This window comes from Ictalurus punctatus, chromosome 15 (assembly GCF_001660625.3).
Source record: "Ictalurus punctatus breed USDA103 chromosome 15, Coco_2.0, whole genome shotgun sequence".
Classification (NCBI taxonomy): Eukaryota; Metazoa; Chordata; class Actinopteri; order Siluriformes; family Ictaluridae; genus Ictalurus; species Ictalurus punctatus.
The window spans coordinates 3,480,001-3,503,192 of NC_030430.2; the positions used below are offsets into that span (position 1 = coordinate 3,480,001).

At 40.3% G+C, this 23,192-nt stretch overlaps 1 protein-coding gene and 1 long non-coding RNA gene across 2 annotated transcripts in view; one reads left to right on the plus strand and one right to left on the minus strand.

Annotated features, from left to right (window-relative positions):
- LOC108262103 (complement receptor type 1) overlaps positions 1 to 23,192 on the minus strand; it is a 60,847-nt gene that overhangs the window by 10,740 nt on the left and 26,915 nt on the right. The window contains exons 15-17 of the mRNA XM_053686478.1: positions 6,194 to 6,376; positions 4,862 to 4,967; positions 2,208 to 2,281 (exon numbers count right to left, since the gene is read on the minus strand). Of these exons, the coding sequence (XP_053542453.1) occupies positions 2,208 to 2,281; positions 4,862 to 4,967; positions 6,194 to 6,376 (363 nt within the window). The remainder of the gene's footprint in view (positions 1 to 2,207; positions 2,282 to 4,861; positions 4,968 to 6,193; positions 6,377 to 23,192) is intronic.
- On the plus strand, positions 7,901 to 9,833 carry LOC108275748 (uncharacterized). Its single transcript, XR_001814756.3, has 3 exons — positions 7,901 to 8,897; positions 9,153 to 9,248; positions 9,383 to 9,833. It is a non-coding gene; the product is annotated as an uncharacterized LOC108275748 (long non-coding RNA).

Below are 23,192 nucleotides of genomic sequence, written 5' to 3' on the forward strand. Positions count from 1 at the left end.
TGCAGTGATAACAACAACTATTATTTTTATTATAGAAAAATGAAATTCCACAAACAGTACATAAAACAGTTTAATAAAAACAATTGTCTTAGTATGCCTTTCCTGAAAGAAGTCTGTACAAGTGAAGGTGAAATAGTATGAGGGCAATGAATGAATGAATTAGATTTATTTAGAGGTAATGCTATGACTGCTGAAGCCATGGCCTGTAAAGAGCTTACAAAGCAAGTGTAGTATCTCATTTGTCAAAAGAGATCAATCAGGAGAGGGATATAAAAGAATTTCTAGAACAATAGTTGTACCATGGAACACAGTAAAGGCCATCAGCAACAAGTTGAGACAATAGGGCACCACAGTGACATTACCAAGCACAGGATGTCCCTTCAAAATTAGCAAAAAGACAAGACAAAATCTTACCAGGGAGTCTGAAAAGAGACATATGGTAATATTAAAGGAGCTGTAGGAATATCTGAATCTCTCGTATTCTTCACATGTCTGGGCTATGGGGTAGGGTGGCTACAGAAGTCCTTTCTCACAAAAAAATCGAGTCCCAACTAAATCACCCCAAACCATGTGGAAAAATGTGTTATGATCTGATGAGATTCCCAAAATTCCAATTTCCAAAGAAGCAGCATGGTAGTGGCTGCATCATGCTCTAGGGCTGCTTTTCTTCAGCAGAACTGGGGCTTTTATCTTTTTTTTTTTTTTTATCGAGGTGGGAATCATGAATAGCTACGAATACCAGTCAATTATTCTGCAAAACATTCAAGTGTCTGCTAGTACTGTGGTGTGAAAAAGTATTTGCCCCATCCTGATTCCTTCTGTTTTTGTGTAGATCTCGTACTAAATTGTTTCAGAAATTAAAGCAAGATAAAACAAAGGCAACCCGAGTAAACACAAAATATAATATTAATAGAAAGTGATAATATTATCTATTGAAGCAAAAAAAGTTATCCAATACCAACTGGGCCTGTGTGAAAATGTATTTGCCCCTATAGTTACTAATTCCCAAAATCTATGAAACTGCATTCATAATGGAGTTCAGCTGGACTAGACACAACCAGGTCTGATTACTGCAAACCCTGTTCAATCACATCAACACTTAAATAGAACTTTTTGAACAGCATGAAGTTGGTTAAAAGATCTTAATAACACACAATGCCAAAGTTGAAATAAATTCTAGAAATGATGAGGAAGAAGGTGATGTATTTCAGTCCTTCTGGGAAGGGTTATAAAACTATTTCAAAGGCTCTGGGACTCCAAAGAACCACAGTGACAACCATCATCTCCAAATGGAAAAAGTCAGCACAGTAGTGAACCTTCTAAGAAATGACCGACCTTCCAAAGTTCCTCCAAGAGCACAGCAATTACTCATCCAGGAAGTCACAAAAGAGCGAACATTGAGGACAACATCGAAGGCCCTACAGGCCTCTCTTGCATCAATAAAGGTCACTATCATGACTCCACTATCAGAAAGACACTGGGAAAAATGGCATCCATGCAATAGTGACGAGGCGAAAACCACTGCTAACCCAGAACATCATTAAGACACATCTGAATTAAATATAAACCGTATTGTGTGTTTACTCAGGTTGCCTTTGTGTAACATTGCATTTCATTTGAAGATCTAAAATCTATTTAGTATGAGAAAAACAGAAGACACTTTTTCACAGCACTGTAAGTAAAAGATGAAAAGAAATTTCACCTTTCAGCATGACAACAACCCAAAGCATACATCCAAATCAACAAATAAATATCTTAACCAAAAGAAGACCAAAGTTTTTTAATGACCCAGTCAGAGTCCAGACCTGAATCCACCTAAAAATCTGGGGGGTGACCTGATGCAGGCTGTGCACAGGAGATACCCTCACAATTTGGTGGATCTAGAATGTTTTTGCAAGAAAGAGTGGGAAAATATTGCCAAGTCAAGATGTTCCACGCTGATAGACTCTTACCCCAAAAGACCGAGTGGTGTAATAATGTGCTTCAACAAAGGATTAATTTAGGGGTGTGCACACTTTTGCAACTAGGTTATGGTAAACGGTCTTCAACTCCTTCCTCCAAAGTCACACATTACATAAGCACTAAACTGCAATTCATTTTCTTTACCTAACTGACTAAATGCTAAATGCTGAATAAACTATTATCATAATAATGTAGCACAAAACTATTTTAAAAATTAAAAATGTAAAAGCGAAAAATGACATTACCTTCACATACAGGAGCTCTCCCATCCCAACCATATTCTCTGCAATATCTAGTTGGTTCACCAACAAGCAAATATCTGCAAATAGATTTTAATTTAGCAATAAACAAGTTTATATATATATATATATATATATATATATATATATATATATATATATATATATAAACACACACACACACACACATTATAATTTATATATTTTTATATATATATATATATATATATATATATATATATATATATATATATATATATATATATAATACAGCTGTCAACATTAACACATGCAGTTAATCAAAAAAATTTAATGTGTTTTTTTTTATGCAAATTAATCATTTGACAATCACGTTTGACCCCCACTTCTTCCCGTTATCGCAGCATGGATGGTTACCTAGCTTTGTGTGATTAGGGCTTGGCAAATGCGAGTAATACGAGTACAGAGGAGACGGCGTCCGCTCTGCTGAACGACAAGTTTCATTATAAAAATCTTCCAGATGGAAGTTCTGATAAAACCAAAGTTGTGTGCACTTATTGCAGTGACAAACTGTCCTTCCACCGAAGCACAACAATCTTGAAGTACCATCTTCGGGTGAAACACATTTTTGCTGATGTTAGCAAAGATGCTATTGCTGAGACAGGGTCAACAACCCATGCTCATCAAATGACACTGGCGGAGTGCACCCGGGGCAAGTTTGTCAACAAAATGACACCAGCACAGCTAACTAGTGCAATTGCTAAATGGATCGCCGCAGATTTCAGGCCCATCAACATAGTTCAGGACCGGGGCTTTAAGACATCATTCACATCACCACAGGCGACCCATCATACAAGCTATCTTCGAGGGGAACTATTGTTACGAGAATACATGAACTGTACCAAGCTGAAAAGCTACGAAAGTGAGGCAGTTGGCAGAACGTACTTTTATTGCACTTACTGGAGACCACTGGACATCAGTAAGTAACCATAAAAACCTCGGTGTAACAGCGCACATAATCAATGACAAGTGGCAGCTGCACTCATTCACTTTAGGTGTATTAAAAACAGAAGAAAGGCATTTTGCCGGAGCATGCGCTAGCCAGTTTATCAATGTTGCAAATGAGTGTGAGATAATGGGCAAGGTCACAACTATAGGAACAGACAGCGCTCTCAATATGATTGCCGCTGCAAGGAGACTACCATTCGAGCACGTGCCGTGTGTAGTGCATATGATACAAAGTGATCAACGTGGCTTTATGGGACAGCGGATTTGGTAGCGTTTAAGCCAAGTGCCGTAAAATAGTAGGACACTTCAGACACAGTCCCGCAAACACCACAGAACTGAAAGCTCAGCAAGCCTCTCAGGGACTAATAGAGGAGTCCCTCGTCCAGGATGTACCAACGCGCTGGAATTCAACTCTTGAAATGATAAGGCGGATTCAACACAACAAAGATCCACTGAAAGCAACGCTGGCACAGCAGAAGCACAACTTCGCCATGCTAACCCCAGCTGAATATGACAGGTTGGCAAAGTTGGAAACGGTGCTGGAACCCTGCAGGTAATGTGATTTAAAGGTGGCAACCACTCTAGATCCTAGGTTCAAAGACCTTAGGTGCTTGCCCAGAGCAGAGAGTGGAGAGGTGTGGCAAAAGCTGAGTGAGATGCTGAAGGATAGAGAACCACAGACCTCTGGAGAAAAAGTGGAGCCAGAGCCACCAAAGAAGAAGATGGCCCTCCTACTCATGGGATCATTGTCAGAGCCTGATGAAGAGGTACTGTCCACAGATAAATCTCTAGAGAGATACAAGACAGAGCCCAGTGTCAGAATAGAAACATGTCCACTACAGTGGTGGTCAACACGAGCCGGTACATATGGTAAGCTGGCTCATATTGCAAAAAGGTACTTGGCTACACCTGCCTCAACAGTGCCATGTGAGAGATTGTTTTCTTTGGCAGGCCACACTCTGCAGAAGAAGAGGTCAGCTCTATCATCTGAAAATGTGAACAAGTTTGTTTGCCTGAGCGAATGGTGAAAAGAAGAGTAGACTGTATGACTGGTTGACAGGAGGCATGTTGCACAGATGCACACTGACTGAAGTAATTATCTTTAAGCAAGAATGTAGAGACTGTTCACTCTGTCTCTTCACAGACATTATTGCATTCCATTTCTAAAATAGGCCTACTTATTGTTGCATTCATTTGAGTTGATGTTACCATCCAAAAAATTTACAGGTAAGCTATTTGTGACTTTGTAGCAGACATTACTTTATAACTGTTGTTGGTTTCTGCTAAATATGTCTGCAGTTCAAATGGATGCTTCAACAATTTAACAGATTGTTATTGAACACTTGTTAAACATGTTAATGGTTGCGATAAAACTGAAGAATCTGTTTCCTTAAACCAGTTTCTCATGCATTTATTTATTTCAACACTGCACATTTATAAGTAAATCCCAGTATTTTAAATTTGCGATTAATCGATCGACAGCACTAATACATATATATATAAACATATATATATATATATATATATATATATATATATATATATAACTTTTGTAGTAGTGCAGTATAGTTTGTATACATTACATAGTCTGCTTATTTATCCACAGTCTGTTTATTCACTATTATTGTGCAGATACATGTGTGCAGAACCAAATATGGATAAACAATTTTTACCCTTCATGACACTTTGCTGTGATGGTTGCACCAAACAAAATTAGGTCTGTAGATTGATATATATACTTTCCGTTGGGAATATTGCCAGGACTTCCACAGGATTTTTCTGGAAAAAAGAAAAATTAGGGGGAAATACAGTCTGTTATTCCACTTATACCACAGTGATTTGTCAGCAATTATATATAAGCTTTTAGAATTTTCTATATTTCTGCATTAATATGACCTAAAACATCATCAGATTTTCGCACAAGTCCTAAAAGTAGATAAAGAGAACCCAATTAAACGAATGAGATAAAAATATTATACTTGGTCATTTATTTATTGAGGAAACCACTGTAGCTCCTGTTCTCACCTATGTTAGAGCTATGATAGACAGTCATTCCCTCACCAGTCTCTCTCTCTCTCTCTCTCTCTCTCTCTCTCTCTCTCACACACACACACACACACACACACAAACAAAGCACAGTCTGTCATTTTACTGTGAAAAACTGTAAATGATTCCTTCCAATAATGTTAAATAAACTTCTCATAACAAAAAACGTCACACATCTACAATTAAACACTTTACTTTCTTAAACATGTTTAAATCTTGTATTATATGAAGCATCCACGTCCCTGTGTATGAGCTGTTACTATAGAAAAAATAATGTACTAGAACCTGCACATTAATATAAAGCTATTGTTTATTTTACAGGCGGAAATACCTGTGCTGTTTTACAAACATAATACACGCCTTCTGACCAATCAGATTCCAGCCTTTAACTGTGCTGTGGTATAAAGGGTTGCATGTGTCCATGCAATAAACATTTTTAATTTTATTATTAAAGTGCAAAATGTACACAAAAAAAAGTATGATATGAATCCAAACTACTTGGGCAGGGACGATATGGCAATATAATATCAACATTGTGATAAATTATGTCAAATATGCTTTTCTGAGCATATCTTTTTTGTTTGTTTGTTTATTTTTTTGATAAACTGATTGGAAACAGCTGATGTTATTTCAAAATGAATCTTTACAATAGCTAAATAATGAAGCATTTACAGATTTTCTTCTGCTTTTCCGGAAAAAAAATACTTCAAATATTTTTGTTTTAATTTACTATTTATTTTATGTAAAATTTTTGTAGACATAATATAAACAGCTCAAATATTTGTTTTAATGTAATATGGCTGTTTGATAATTTCTTGCTAAACTAACATATCATGATACATATCGTGTATGGTAGAAATGAGAATCGTGACATGATATTTTTGTCATATCGCCCACCAGTAATCCAAACTATACACAAATTAAAGCTCAATATAAAAAGATGTTTGTAGACAGTTTACTTTTGCATTGAAGTTCGAGGTCGCTCCACTGGGTTCCAGTACAGGTGATTGATCTGGAAGCTGATGATTCCACAGGAATATAACCAGTGGAACATTTGAACGTTACAGTGGATCCATCAGGAAAAGTCTGTTGGTCTTCAGTCAAAATCCGGTTTTCCCCAACATCAGGTCTCTCACATTGTGCTGAGCAGATAAATACAGATCAGGCTTATTAGTGATTATCAAATATCCAAATATCCTTTGTATGGCCTGCACTTTGTCTGTTTCCAAAATCATAACCCAATTTTTTTTTTTTTTTTTTTTGAGATATAGATATTGAGATATGGATTTTCAACAGAACTAACATTTTTACCTCATGTCTCATGTGTAGTACAATTATACATGTATAATTATACATATATAATACAATTATACATGTATAATTGTAGTACAATTACATAGTACACCCCACACATTTTTGTAAATATTTGATTACAACTTTTCATGTGACAACACTGAAGAAATGACACTTTGCTACAATGTAAAGTAGTGAGTGTACAGCTTGTGTAACAGTGTAAATTTACTGTCCCCTCAAAATAACTCAACACACAGCCATTAATGTCTAAACTGCTGGCAACAAAAGTGAGTACACCCCTAAATGAAAATGTCCAAATTGGTCCCAATTAGTCATTTTACCTCCGCAGTGTCATGTGACTTGTTAGTGTTACAAGGTCTCAGGTGTGAATGGGGAGCAGGTGTGTTAACTCCATGCCCAAGAGGGTTAAGGCAGTGCTGGAAAATACTGGTGGCCATACAACATATTGACACTTTGGGCCCAATCTGGACATTTTCACTTAGGGGTGTACTCACTTTTGTTGCCAGCGGTTTAGACATTAATGGCTGTGTGTTGAGTTATTTTGAGGGGACAGCAAATTTACACTGTTACACAAGCTGTACACTCACTACTTTACATTGTAGCAAATTGTCATTTCTTCAGTGTTGTCACATGTAAAGATATAATCAAATATTTACAGAACTGTGAGGGGTGTACTCACTTTTGTGAGATACTGTATATTTAAGGTGGGGAGCTGGAGCTATAACATCTAATGTATAAAAGAGTCCTCACCTCGGACCGTTACAGCAGTCATGAGAAGTGTAGAGCAGATGATCATGTAGCGCAACATCTTCAACTGTAATTATTAGATACCAGCTAAGCTCTAGGTGTTCCTCTGTCCTAGATCACTACTGTCCAAGAAAGTTACCCTGAAATAAAAAATATATGTGCTAAATAAATGTGAAGGAAATTATTCATTTTTACTTTGCAATAGTTTTGTTCTTGTTCTGTTCATATGAGGATAACGCCTAAGAAGTCCATGTCATATCACTTTGATCAGAACAGAATGTTTATCTGCTATACAGAGACACAAACATGTTTTTCTGTTCAAGGTTCATATGCACATCTTCTAAGACCCTGAAACAAAGCCTGTTTGAACTGCCTCAAACTGCTTCTTATCGGTACACAGAAGTGTGTCATGCTCTGCATTTCATATATATATAGTAGTTGTAACCCAGGGGTAAAACTTGGATATAAATAGATTAAATAAATAAATAAGTCCGGAGTGAATATTATTATCATCCAATAAGAGGTTAGGGTGCTGTTAGGACATCAGCCTGTAGGAGTGAGAATTTCTACATTCCAGCCAATGGGATGGCTGAGCCCGCCTCTCAGCTAGTGAGGGAGATAGGAAGAGATTCCAGTAGTAACTGGGTCATCGTAGCGGTATGCTGATGCTGCCGTTACGGGTATAAATTACCAACAGTGTAGAGTGTCACGAAAGAGTCGAAGTTGGAAGGCATGCTAGAGTAATGTGCTGTTCTCTTGCACTGGTGAGTTTATATCCGTCAACTTATATGCGTCATCCTCCATTTTGGATTATTGACCTCGGTATAAATGGCGGGAGCCACCGCGCCCCTCGTGTTGCTGTATGCTAGCTGTGAGCTGTAAGCTAATGGCTAAGGTGCCTTATCTTTCTTAATAAATTGTGACATATTAACTGACACAAACAGGATATTTCATGGTATTCTGTATTTAGGACTGCTACCACTGGTAAGTGGAGTAGCTCCATTGAGTTGTATGTTTGTATTTGTATTTTATGTTGAATGTTAAATTGAGTGTATTAACTGTTACGCCTTGAGGCCTAGTAACCGTTGAAACACTGATGTTAGTGAATGTTTGCAGATAGCCAGTTTTCATGCCCTACATTCACCCAATAAAATTATTGTGTATTATGAATGTGGTTACTGAGTTTTTGATATTAACTCCAGTTATGCTGACCATGTTAATAGTTAGCTGTTAAGTAATATTATGTGACCTATCTCAGGTAGGTCAGGTTTTAATGTTGAGTTCATATGTTGTTTGAATGCGGATACGGTGGAGTCCGACCTGTCGGCGAAGATTCTGGATAACCTCGGAGAAACTGTTCCAGTAATGGATGGCAAGCCAACCCCACTTGACCTAGAACCTGATTGCAGATAGGAGGTTGCAATTTCAGCACACTGTGCTGAGAGCTTTGATTTAGTTTCCCTTGGCCCAAGGGATCAGGTAAAACTGTGTGCACATTGACACTTGTTTCCTTTGCAGGAGGACACACAGACTGTACTGACTCGGTACTCGGAGAACCGAGGGACTGTGAACTCCGTCTCACCAAGACCAGAGTTTAGTTAAGTGAGTAGTTCAGTGTGATCTGATTTGAGTACCACTTCGTTTGAAACATGTGTTAACTTAATAATTGTGTAGTGTACATATACTGTAGTCATCTGATAATTGTTTAGTGTATAAGTTCGGGATTCTAATTTGTTATTTCTTTTATTTCTTTTATTTCCTTACTGTTATATTTGTTCCTATTTGGTATTTTATACAATATATGAAGTTAACTTAATTTGTGTGTCTGGCACTTCACTGTCGCCATCCAACTCGTAGCTCCAGCGAGTGAATCTATAGTCTTTTGATCTGGCCCAATTACAACCATCTAGGTATCGACTACTCATTACGGTCATCACACGCTGTAATACCCCGGTAAGTGACCCGCCCTCGATGAGTGGGTTACATAGTGGTTAAGCACAAGCTCTTCAGAATGCTCTCATTATTCTATCCTGCTTTATTCTATCCTGTATTAGCCATCTTTCTGAAATAAACCTTTTTACCTTCAGTGGACGAGTCTGCGAGTGTTGTCTAATTTCCACTACAATTTGGCGTCTCCTGGTTGGGCTGCGTGAGTCTTTTCAGCTTTTCTGGACAACAAGCAAACCGGAGGGCGCCTGTGGAAAAGTTTCATCCAGAAACCTTTGCCCTAAATAAAGGTTTGCCCTTTATTATGCAGAGCAAAAGACCAATGCAGCCTTCCCATTGACTGGTAGGAATCATCAAGAATTTAGAATTAGAATTTTATGAAGTCATTGTGTATTGCTGTCTGTATGGAAGGGAGTCAGTGATATAAGAAATGTGTGTATTACATTGAAAGAAGTATTACATGGAGGCGATTTATTATAAGAGGTTCCAGGAACTTTGCCTCTGAACTTCGCCTTCGCTCTCTCATTATTCTATCCTGCTTTATTCTATCCTGTATTAACCATCTTTCTGTAATAAATCTTTTTATCTTCAGAGGATGAGTCTGCGTGTGTTGTGTAATTTCCATGACATAAGTTACATTTACTTTTGAAGCACAGACAGTAAATGTATACAAGATAATAGAAGAAGAAAAAGGTAGAGGAGGAGGAGGATTAGGAAGGAGCAGAATTTTGTGTATAATTACTTAGCTAATATCCTCCTGAGAACCCACGTAAAAGAAAATGTCTCCCTTCAGAGTAAAAGAATATTGAGTGTTTCTGAATAAAAACATTACACAGGGAGGCACGGTGGTTTAGTGGTTAGCAAACTGCCTCACACATCCAGGGTTGGGGGTTTAAATCCTGCAGCTGCCCTGTGCAGGAAGATTTTTGGGTTGTTTTTTTTTTTAGCAGAAAGAAGAAATATTATATTTGGTGGAATTTTTTCTTTATCGCACAGCAGAAATTAAAAGGGAAACTAAAATAAGTTTAAAGAAAAGAGAGAGATGCAAAAACAAAATGTCCACTACAGAGGAATGTGTGTAATATATGTGTAACTAACATTTGGATATGCTAATAAAGTGTAATCAGTATGTATTACGAACATTTAGATTTATTACTTAAGCATAATCTACATGTAAAATCAATATTTAGAAGCATAATCTAAACCCATAGAACACTTTATGATCAAGTTCTATTCTAAGTGTGTATTGAGTTAGATGAATTCTGTGTCTTACTGAACAATAATTGTTTTTCTGTATCCGCCTGTACTTTCCTACACAGATGTAAATAACCTTGAGGCTGGAGGACAATTAAGGAGTTAGGATAGGGCCTCAGGAAGGGAGGTAGATATCAGCTAGGACAGCAGAAACAGACAGAAGCTCATTGAGACATAAGAAGGGCGTGTTGATCAGAGAGAAACAAAGACTGAGTGAACGCTTTTATAAAATTTTTTAAAGAAACCTTGTCCTCATAAAACCTTTTCAAGAAGAATGTTTTACTCCCCTTATAGAGACCGAACTAAATTCATTCATTTCTTCATCAAAATCATCAACTTGCATACTTGATCCCTTACCTACATGTTTCTTCAAACAGATTATTCCAGGAGCAATCAAACCCCTTCTAAAAATAATCAATTCTTCCCTTAGCGGTGGCTATGTACCTAAATCACTTATAGCAGTTATCAAACCCCTGATTAAAAAACCTGACCTCGTTGCTGTCACGTATCGTGACGGAGCGGAGATAGGACGGATGCAAGTGCAGTTTAGAACGAGAGTTTTATTTGAGGAGAGACAGGCAGACAAATCCAAAACGTGATCCAAAAACGTAATCCAGGAACATGCAAGGTTCAGGCGATCGGCAAACAGGCATAAACGAGGCAAGGCAGGAATCAGAGTCGCGATCACGGGATACAGGGTCGATATACCGAACATGAAACATAAACAACGACGAGGGACTGGTAGCGGAGAAACCAGCGTGAACTTAACTAACGAAACTAAACATGAAACATGACATGAACTAAGACTATGAATCGAAACAGGAAACATGACACTATGGACTGTTACTGCGGTTATCTATCGTAAGGCCGCTAAACTAATCGACTATAACTCATTCAACATTCCGCGTTGTGTGATGGGAGGCGCGTGGTATATATGCGGAGATAATCAGCCTCGTAATGGCTGACGGCTGACGACGATTCCGACACACGTGAGACTACAACCAATGACAGGACAGGGAGGACACATGACAGAAACATAAACAAAACACATGTGTCCAGATGTCACTATTGTCAACAATGGAACAGAAGGTGCTCACGCATTCGCGCTTAGAGCACGCTGCTTCAAGGGGGAATCATGACAGTTGCTTTGTTTTGTTTGATTTTTAAGTGTAATCCGCAGACTTCAAAAATATGTCTTCAATGTTTTTTCATTCAACGTACATAATAAATAGTGTGGGTACCTGCCCCATAATTTGATTAAAGAAATTTTACTCAACAAACCCAACAAAGACGTTCGCATCAGAGGATCCCATTTTAGTGCCCATACTAACACATCTTACTTGGGAGTAAAGCCTGGAAATGAACTTGCAGCAGTTAGGTGTTAGTACAAGCTCTGATAATCTTCTTGTCCAGTCACAAATCTAGAATTTGTTCTAAGGCCATCAATCCATCCCTATTAGGAATGACTGTAAATAGGCTTTTGATGTCCATAGAAAAAAATGAAGTGATTGTTTTCCAGGAATTGCTCTTTGAAGTGTTCAGGGATTTGTAGAAAAAGTGAACAAACGTTGACAAAGATCTGTAGAGACTGAACAATGGGCTGGGAAAACCAGGATATGATTTGTTGGAATTATATTTGGAGAAGTCAACATGGGCATCAAGAATTCTGGGTGATGTTTGTTCATCCTTATTAAAATGGGCATGTAGCTTTAAAGGTGCATTAGGCAAGTTTTTTTCCAAGCTGGTTAGATGGGTTCAACATTTGAATGTTTTTTTTTTTGAGCTTATTCCCACAGATATTCATTAAGCTCTGCCCCCAAGATGTTATGGGGACCCACAGAGTGTCTAGAAAATGACTGACAGGAGGTGCATCCAAACAGAAACACGTCTTACAAACTGGAACTCAGTTTTCCAAAGGTTTTCTCAGCAACTTTATTCACAATCCAAGAGGAGAACACTGAGCTTTGCCATTTCTCCCCTTCTTGCCGGTAAGCTGGCTTCCTTTATAGGACGTGAAGTTAATCCGGTGACTCGATAGCGTTGTGGGACTTCCCTTGATGGTTGGCCACCATACATTTTCTTTGCTATAAATGCTAAGGTTATTCAATACCGTAAAGCAAGTTGTCTCATCCCAATCTTGATGGAGAGACTCTGGAATGTGTACATGAGACATCTGTAATGTCTCATTAAAACACTACAATCAAAAATAAACCCAAGTAAAATAATATTCCTAAAGGCAGCGAGTAACAGAAACCACACGGTGCATTGAAAGTGAGTTTTTATTATTAATTTTGGACTTGTGGGAAACTCTCTATTCTCTATTCCCTCAGATATCTATAAGTATGTTTTGGTTATAGTTTTGATTTCTGTCTTATGGACTTTCCAGACGTGTCTCATGTGCATGTCCCAATTGACGTCATCATTTGAACTTCCTATTTTCTGCTAGCGAACATTTCCCATACATGATCAAAACCTGTTGAACTTCGTCATCCGGCCTAAGATGTTTTTCACGTACGTGGCAGACAGTTTAAACTGCCACATTATTTCCACACAGCAGTACGCCCACGCCCGGCTATTTGTACCCCTGTATATAAACCTCTGTGATTCTACAATAAAGCAGAAGTCTCTCTGAACTGCTCTGAGTGTCAGTGTGTTCATTTAGACTCTCCAGGCCTGCATACGCTCAGTGGTAAACCACATGCGCTAAGTCTTCTTTCGAGTGAACCAACCAAGAGGCTGTAGGGTGACGGAGGAAAGGCAAAGATAAAGCTGTTATTTGCTTTATCCCAACAGGACTGTAGTTTAATTGGGTGCTTTTTGTGCATCCATAAAAAAATAATGCATAAATACTATAAAATAAATTTTTATATATATATATATATATATATATATATATATATATATATATATATATATATATATGAGAGAGAGAGATCACTTCCGTTTATATAACATTTATTTTATAGTATTTATGCATTATTTTAACGGATGCACAGAAAGCACCCAATTAAACTAAAGTCTTACATTAATAATATATATTCTTGTGTGGGTGTGTTTGTGTGTGTGTATTGGGTTCTTTTCTGTTTTGGACAAACAGTTGTGTAAAGTTTTAGTCTGAAGTTTATATTTGTAACACTCAGTTTGTGAGTTTTATTTTAAATAAACAAAAAATATCGTACTGAAAGATTGCCCCATCCCCATCCGATTAATCAAATAAATAAATAAATAAATAAATAAATAAATAGATAAATAAATACTTGTCCAACTAATCGATAATGAAAACAATCGTTAGTTGCAGCCCTAATCCAGGGCATAAAATCATGCAGATACAGGTCAAGAGCTTTAGTTAATCAAACATCAGAATGGGGGACAAAAGTGTGATCTCTGTGACATGGTGGATTGGTTTGGGTGAGAGAGAGAGTGTGAGAGAGAGAGAGAGAGAGAGAGAGAGAGAGAGAGAGAGAGAGAGAGAGAGAGACTTTGACTTTTAAATTGTCCTTTTTTATTCAGTCATTTGGAAATCCTCCAAAAATCGAGACATGGTAAGATATTGACAAGGAAAAATTCATTGATACATAAAAATAAAATAAATAAATTAATAAATAAATTTTAAAAATGTAGAGAGAAAACAAAATATATATATATATATATTAATAGTAATAAAAATAGTAAAGAATATATATAAGTTGACACGAAAACCCAAAGTAAAAAAAGTGACTATTTCACATCCCGCTCTTTTTTTTAAAGAAAGATTAAGACTTAAAAACCCTGGACCTACAAAGCATAAAACCTCCCCAACTTCCCACAACTTTGAATCTCGAGATAAAAAAAAGACAGTGAGAGAGAGAGAGGGAGAGACAGAGACAAGAAAACACAAAATACCTATTTCACAACCCACTCTTTTTTTTAAAAATGAAAACTTAAAAGTCCTGCACTTACAGAGCATAAGACCTCCCCAACCGCCCAAACTTCCAAGAATTCCCGCAGCCTCCGAGTCATTTTAAAAAAACCGTATTCAACTTTGAGTCTCGCTTTGACTAGTGCAGTTAGCAGTTTTTCCGCCTCCTGAGTGCCTCCTCCCTGCATTTTGTTTTTTCTTGAAAGCCAGATAGCAAGCTTGGCTTGGCCTATTATAAAGTTTAGTAGAACCACAGCTTTATTTTTTGGAACGTACTTTGGCCCATATATGTAAAGGCTTTCTGCCCATGTAACGCCCAGCCCTCTGCACCAGGCTCTAAGTAGAAAGAACAACCTTTGTAATCTTTGACAGTGCAGGAACAAGTGTTCTACTGTTTCTTCCTCGCCACAGAAGAGACACTCCCTACCCCTAGTGGGGTCGATGTGTGCCACGTGTCTGTTTGTGGCCACGGCCCCATGCACTATCCGCCACTGAAGATCAGCTGTACGCTTCTCTATGGGCGGTTTGTACAGGGACCTCCAGCATCCTCGTGGGGAAGAGTCTGGTTCCAACAGCCCTGACCAGTGTGACTCTTTCAATCCTGTCAGAGCACCTCTGTGCCCAACTTTGATACATGTTTCATACAGTACTTTCTTCGAGGCGTCCTCAAAAGTTGTCAGTGACGGTGTTTTAAAGGATAAAAGAACTCCTTCCTCTCGCTGATTCCCCTCTACTGCCGCGGAGATTCGTAGAGGTGAAAAGGCCTGCTGATTTTCCTCTCGGTCCTGTCCCAATGCTTCCCTGAAAAGGGAGGGCAGTGCAGAGACCACCTCTCCCGACAGTCTCTGCATGAGGCGGCACGACAGTACCCCCGTCTCAGTGCACAGTTCTCTAGCCGTCTTCCATCTGTTTCCAGCCCTTAGATTCTTGATTTTTGTGAGTCCTGCTCTCCGTAAGCGCTGTCGAAGATATGTTGATTCTAACATTTTTGATCGTATCACCGAGTTGTAGAATAACGGCTCCTCTTCTATGTTGGGAAAAAAGTCTGCACCAGTCCTGCTGATGTTCAGTACTGAAGACCAGGCTCTCAGGACAGACTGGTAGAAAGTTGTTGTAGCTGATAGGTCCATTTCCTTCAGATTCAGCACGAATAGGTGTTTATCGTACGCCAGGTCTTCAATACACTGAAGTAGGGCACAGGCTGTGCTGGCCCACGCTATCCCCTCCCCATAGAGTAGCCTCTGTGCCGTCTGCAGTCGGAAAGTCTTGACTCGACTTGCCAGGTCAATCAAACCCTGCCCCCCCTCCTGCAATGGCAGGTAGAGAACAGGGGCACGAGTCCAGTGCTGTCCAGCCCAGAAAAAATCCACAATCTTCTTCTGAATTTCTTTGATCAAAAACCCTGGGGGGTCGAGGGCAGCGAACCGATGCCACAGCATGGAGGCAATCAGGTTGTTGACAACCAGTACTCTCCCCCTATAGGACAACTGGGGCTGAACCCAGGTCCATTGAGACAACTTGGCACCCACCTTCTCCACTACCCCCTCCCAGTTCCTGTTTTGAAAATCTGGTGTTCCTAAAAACACTCCCAGGTATTTCAACCCAGCTTTTCCCCACTGGAGATTCCCGGGTAATGTAGGAGGGCCATGTTCCTGCCACTGCCCTATTAAAAGACTCTCACATTTATTCTAGTTAATGCGTGCTGAAGAAGCTCTTGTGTACATTTCTAGGCTGCGAGTCAGTGTTTGTATATCATCCTGATCTTTTATAAAAACTGTCACGTCATCTGCGTATGCGGACAGGACCAGCTTTTCCTGTGCTCCGCTCACGGACAGTCCCCGTAGTTCTGCTCTAAGGCGGCATAGCAGCGGTTCTATAGCCAGGCTGTAAAGCTGGCCCGATAACGGGCACCCCTGTCTAATTCCTCTTCCCATTTTAACTGGGCAGCTAAGACCCCCTCCAACCTTGAGTGTAAAAAAAGCCTCAGAATAAAACATTTTCATCCACAGTAAAAAATTTCTCCCCACACCAAAGGCTTCAAGTGCCTGAAAAAGGTATTCATGATCAACCTTATCAAAAGCTTTTTCTTGATCTAACGAAAGAAGACCTAAATCCCAAGACTTCCGTTTACATAACTCTATAACGTCTCTAACAACAAAAATGTTGTCCATTATTGTGCGGGCCGGTATGCAGTATGATTGATTTCTGTGTACAATTGTGTGCATGCACTGTTTTAGTCTGTTAGCCAGGCATTTTGATAAGATTTTATAGTCACTGCAAAGAAGTGCCACGGGTCTCCAGTTCCTCAGGAGTCCCAGGTCTCCTTTTTTTGGCAGCAAAGTCAAGGCCGCTCTTGTGCAGCTAACTGGTAACCTTCCTGTGGTAAACGAACACTTGAAGACGTCCAGCAGGTCTGCACCTAGGAGTCCCCAAAAATGCTTGTACAGCTCGTTTGGTATTCCATCTATTCCGGGTGCTCTTCCCTGTGCGAGCTGCTGAACAGCAGTGGTCATTTCCTGCATTTCAAGGTTTGCGTCCAGCATACTGCTTTGCTCGAGAGTCAGTTTAGGCAGCTCCCTGAACAGCTCCTCCCTGCAGGATGGATCACAAGTCTCAGCACGGTAGAGGTCGGTATAAAAGACTGTAGCTACTCTCCTCATTTCAGCCGCCTCTTTTGTAATAGTTCCATCCGCTTTTCTAAGGTACAGCATCTGATTTTGTGGTTTCACCTTCCTAGAGAGATTAAAAAAGAAGGCACTGGGAGCATCCATGTCCTTGATATTTGAAAAACGGGATCTTATTAGTGCTGTTTTGGCCTTTTCATGGAGGAAGGAGCTTAAAGACTTTCTCTTTCCCTCCAGCAAGCTGCTCGTGTTTGGGTCATTTCTACCAATTATTTCACTTTCTGTTAAAATTATCTCCGCCTCGAGTTCTTGTATTTGGCCTTTTTTTGTCTCTATTGAATGTGCTGTGTATTTCTGACAAAATACTTTAATTTGTGTTTTTCCCACCTCCCACCAGGAGACCAAACTGTTAAAATCTTCTTTTGTTTTTTTCCACTCACCCCAAAAAGCCTTAAAATTTCCGCAGAAACCCTCGTCCTGAAGCAGTTTTGTATTGAAATGCCAATATGATTTATACTTCTTTGTGACAGGCATCAGTAGATCTAGAGTAATTAAATAGTGATCTGAAAAACCAGAGGGGCTCATGACTGCTTTATAGATATTATTTCTATTTGTTCTGGTGATGTAAAACCTGTCCAATCGTGCTGCAGTGATCCTCATATTAGTAATTTTAACCCAAGTATATTTTCTGATTCCCTGGTTTCTCTCCCTCCACACGTCAACCAAGCCACACTGTCTGATAAGCCCCTCAAGTGCCTTAGCAGACTGTGGGTGTGGTTCCTCCCCGATCCTGTCTAGGGTAAAATCTATGGTGCAGTTCCAATCCCCTCCCAGTATTACTAAGGGATTTCTTCCACTTTGTTGTATTGCATTTTTTAATTTGTTAAAAAGTTGTACTCTCTCACTGCCGTTGTTGGGGGCATAAACATTTATAAATACGCACTCTATTCCCTTTATTTCCGCCTGCACCATTAAAACCCTGCCCTGCTCCAGTTCTATCATGCGTGTGTTGGTGTCCCCCAATGCTCTGTTAAAAAGTATTGCTACCCCAGCACTAACTCTTGTTCCATTGCTCTGGAAGATTTTCCCTTCCCACCACATTGCCCACTCTATCTCATTTTCCGGATTACTATGAGTCTCTTGTAAAAAAATGATATCCATGTTCTTCTGTTTTATCAGTTCTCCAACTGCTGCTCTCTTGTTCCTATCCCTACCACCATTGATGTTTAAGGAGCCTATTTTTAATATCTCCATTGGAAGGATTAAAGAGAAAGAAGAGAAGACAGAAAAAACAGCAGTGCAGAAAAAGAAAAACACCCAGTGTAACGCCTTCATTTTTTCTTTCTTTTGGCCGAAGGGTTCCGTAATCTAGCTAGATGATTTTTTAAACGGTATCTCTTCCTTTGGTCTAGCTCCTTGAGACTTGCTGTGCGTTGTAACTTTACTACTGAAGCAATAAATTTTTCAGTGTCCGAAAAAAACTCCTTGATCTCAACCTGTTTACCAAATGTATCATCCAGAAATCCCACAATTTCAGTTAGTGAATAAAGCTCTTGATCCTCCCCCAACTGCGACCCACTAATGTCTGAGATATCGGAGAAGTTGTCCTGGAATTCCTCCTCTTCCACTTCCTTCTCCTGCTCTGCTTGCAGACTTACTGACTTCTCACTACTGTCTGCTATATCCATGCTTTCTGACCCCCCCCCTTCTACACCCCCCCTACTATCTGACCCCCCCCTTACTGCTGTACCCCATTTTCCGTCTAGCCCCCCTTCCACTACTACACCCCCCGTACTAGGTGACCTCCCCCCCACTGCTACACCCCCGGTGCTGCCCGGCCCCCCCTCTACTGCTGCACCCCCAGTGCTATCTGACCCCCCCTCCACAGCTGTACCCCCAGTGCTATCTGACCCCCCTTCTACTGCCGCACCCCTGGTGCTGTTTGACCCCCCTATTCTGCTCCGTTTTTTTTCCTGCGCTATAAATTCCTGAGTTCTTCCTACCTCTGCGCCTCTCCCTCCAGGAGTCAGCTCGTCTGACCCCTCTCTTAGGTTTTCCCCTTTTTGCTCAGGTCTATCAGGTCCATTTCCCCCCACAGTGGTTTGGTCAGTGTCCTGTCCTCCAGCAGTCTCTGACTGCTCTACACTGCTCACATTAACCTGCTTCTCCACCCTGACTCCGCTCGGCCCCGCTTCCTCTCCGACTTGTTTTTTATGTGGACACGCAAACTTTTTGTGCCCAATGTCCCCGCATTCGAAGCACCTCATGCTCCCAGTATTGGCGTACAGCATGTATGATTTTCCCTCATACCATACTCTGAATGAAATATCCAGCGTGGGTTCATTCAGAAACATGAGCACTGTGCGCCTGAAAGAGGTCACGTGCTTCAGCGCGGGGTATTTGCAGTTTAACGGAACCGTTCTCACCCCGCTCACTATTTTACTGAAGCGAGACAACTCCCGCTCGATTTCCTCATTAGGGATGAACGGCGGAATATTCGAAACTGTAACTTTAACTGTTGTAGCCCCCAGCGGAGTGACGGAATAAAGCTCTCCACTTACCTTTATTCCGTTTTCAGTCAGCTGGTGCACGAGTTCCCTCTCCTTCACGAACACCACTACGGCCTTGTTCATTCTCGATGCCGCCACAATGTTTTCACATTTAATAAGCTCCCCTACCGCCATTAGCACCTGCTCCACCGAGACCTCGGAGCTCACCTCACACCGCACCCCGTGACGGAGTGAGAGAGGCCGGGCTCCACCGCTCAGGTGAGCCGCCATCCCTACACCCCGCCACGAGATCAAACACTCCCCGCAGCAAAAAAAAAAACAGCAACTAAAAACACCGCTTCCTTGATAATACTATCACACACTCACCCAGTGACTGTGCTCTGAAACTCCAGCTTGTAAAGAAAGAAATATATCTATAAAAATAGAAAAAAGTTCATTCGCTCTCACACCACGCTCACACACCGCGCTCGCTCACAAACTCCCAGCATGCACCAGAGAGAGAGAGAGAGAGAGAGAGAGAGAGAGAGAGAGAGAGAGAGAGAGAGAGAGAACATACTTTCCCAGCACTCCTAGAACAATTAAAATGATCCTAATCCAAGAAACTGGACCCTGTGCAGATTGTTATTCATAAATTGTTATTCATGGATAACAATTTTTACCCTTCATGACACTTTGCTGTGATGGTTGCACCAAGCCAATTTCCATCTGTAGATTGATATATATACTTTCTATTGGGAATATTGCCAGGATTTCCACAGGATTTTTCTGGAAAAAAGAAAAATTATGGGGAAATACGGTCTTTTATTCCACTTATACCACAGTGATTTGTCAGCAATTATTTATAAGCCTTTAGAGTTTTCTATATTTCTGCATAAATATGACCTAAAACTTCATCAGATTTTCACACAAGTCCTAAAAGTAGATAAAGAGAACCCAATTAAACAAATGAGATAAAAAAAATATTATACTTGGTCATTTATTTATTGAGGAAACCACTGTAGCTCCTGTTCTCACCTATGTTATAGCTATGATAGACAGTCATTCCCTCACCAGTCTCTCTCTCTCTCTCTCTCTCTCTCTCTCTCTCTCTCTCTCTCACACACACACACACACACACACACACACACACACACACACACACAAACAAAGCACAGCCTGTCATTTTACTGTGAAAACTGAAAATGTAACCAAGACTGAGCGTGCTTACAACAGAAATTCCTTCCAAAAATGTTAATAAAACTTCTCCAAAAAAACACTACTTTGTTAAACATGTTTAAATCATGTATTATATAAAGCATCCACGTCCCGGTGTATGAGCTGTTACTTTAGAAACAATAATGTACTAGATCCTATCCTATTAATATAAAGCTATTGTTCATTTTACAGTCAGAAATACCTGTGCTGTTTTACAAATGTAGGTACCTCCCAGAAACGCATCTGAATAAATGGCGTGCTCGCTACATATTTTGGTAAATTCAATGGAAAACTACATTTCCCATAATTCTTTGTTTTAGGGCGAGTTGCAAATTGTTTTCAGTGGAGTAGTCTAAGCCAATAGGTTTCCAGTTTAATTACACTCTTAGCCAATCAGACATCACCTTTGTTGGGGCGTGGCGAAAAGAGTGGGATGAGAGGTGAAGCGACTTGGAGGGAATGACAAGCGGGAAAGAAAATGGAGTTTTAACGCCGAGTTGACGATGTTTGTAGACTAAAGTACTGTTACAGTAGTGGCGCAAATATAATTTTGTTCAGCTAAGAGTCGTGTGCAACTAGCAGTTTGGTAACTTTGTGAACCGTAGGTTTAAGTGAAGTGCAGCTAGGTTATCTGTGTTTGTTGTTTTGCACTAGCTTGAAATAAAGCCAAGTACAAACTGTAACTCGTGGACGTTAAGCTAATGTCGTCGTGAGAGACGGACAGCTGTAACCGCCAGCCGCAGTTTTCACCGTGAAACTGAAGGGACAAGGACGTGCTAGGTAGCACGGTGCTAGGTAGCACGGTGCTAGGTAGCACGGTGCTAGGTAGCACGGTGCTAGGTAGCACGGTGCTAGGTAGCACGGTGCTAGGTAGCACGGTGCTAGGTAGCACGGTGCTAGGTAGCACGGTGCTAGGTAGCACGGTGCTAGGTAGCACGGTGCTAGGTAGCACGGTGCTAAGGAGGACCGTGCTAAGGAGGACCGTGCTAAGGAGGACCGTGCTAAGGAGGACCGTGCTAAGGAGGACCGTGCTAAGGAGGACCGTGCTAAGGAGGACCGTGCTAAGGAGGACCGTGCTAAGGAGGACTGTGCCGTCAAACCTGCATCGCTGACTCGACTGTGGCCTACTGGAACCTTGTTTGCAGCGGATTCATTCCCTCACTCAGCTCGTTTCCAAGTCAGCTAATTCTTCTCTTTGAGAGGCGTGAGTAATGGAGAGTTTTTAGTAGCCGTTCATTAAAGGAACCCAGGAGGTTTTTTTGGTATGTGCACCAACTCACGGGCCCCAACAGAAAACCCAAGCGCTTGGTAAAGGTTTTGAACATTTAACAAAAAAGGGTTTAAGTTGTTAAATATAAACTATATGGCTTGTGGTGTTTAATGTTTCTTAGCCTAAAACCATCTGAGGCATTGGTTATCTCTGGTATGTCATTTTGTGAGGAGGAAATGAGTATTTGAGTTTACTGATCTAAATTTGTCTAGTATACATTCGTACAGTTAAAGAATATAGGGAAAATTATTTTATTTTTTTTGTTATACATATTGTTTGGCTGCATTGAACTTGTCTTTTTCATTTAATAAGGTTTGTATATATTTGACATTGTTATATTTGATATTTGTTTCTGAGGAATACCCATATAGCTCATAGTGTGTGAGTGAGGTAATTATTCAGTGGGGGCACTGCGCTGTTATTTTCGTGATTAAATCATTTATATGGAGTTCACCAGAGCTTCACAGGTCCTCTTCCACTCCTCCATGACGACATCACAGAACTGGTGGATGTTCGAGACCTTGACACTTTGGGCCTTTTTGGGAAGAGGACTCCAGTGGCAGCCTGTGAAGCTCTGGTGAACTCCAACCCCAAGAGGGTTAAGGCAGTGCTGGAAAATAATGGTGGCCACACAAAATATTGACACTTTGGGGCCCAATTTGGACCTTTTCACTTAGGGGTGTACTCACTTTTGTTGCCAGCTGTTTAGACATTAATGGCTGTGTGTTGAGTTATTTTGAGGGGACAGTAAATTTACACTGTTACACAAGCTGTACACTCACTACTTTACATTGTAGCACAGTGTCATTTCTTCAGTGTTGTCACATGAAAAGATATAATCAAATGTTTACAAAAATGGGAGGGGTGTATTCACTTTTGAGATACTGTATACACAAGAAAGAAAAACCTTGCTACCAGTAACTCTGCTAAAACCCAAACTGTATTATACAAAAAGTTAAAGAAAATACAGAGAACAGCAAATTATAGACAATGTACAAAACTGTGTGAGTGCGTTTGAATTGTCAGTAAAGGTCCAGGGTAGCGTGGGTGAGTGTATGTGTCGGAACGGCCTCACCGGTAACACGCCTCAGTCCGGGAGCTCGTGAGAAGCACTGATGTTCTGTGACTCAGAAAAGGAAAATAATGCACAACTTCCGATAATTCCTCAATGCGACAAAAATGATCACAGGCAAGATCAGG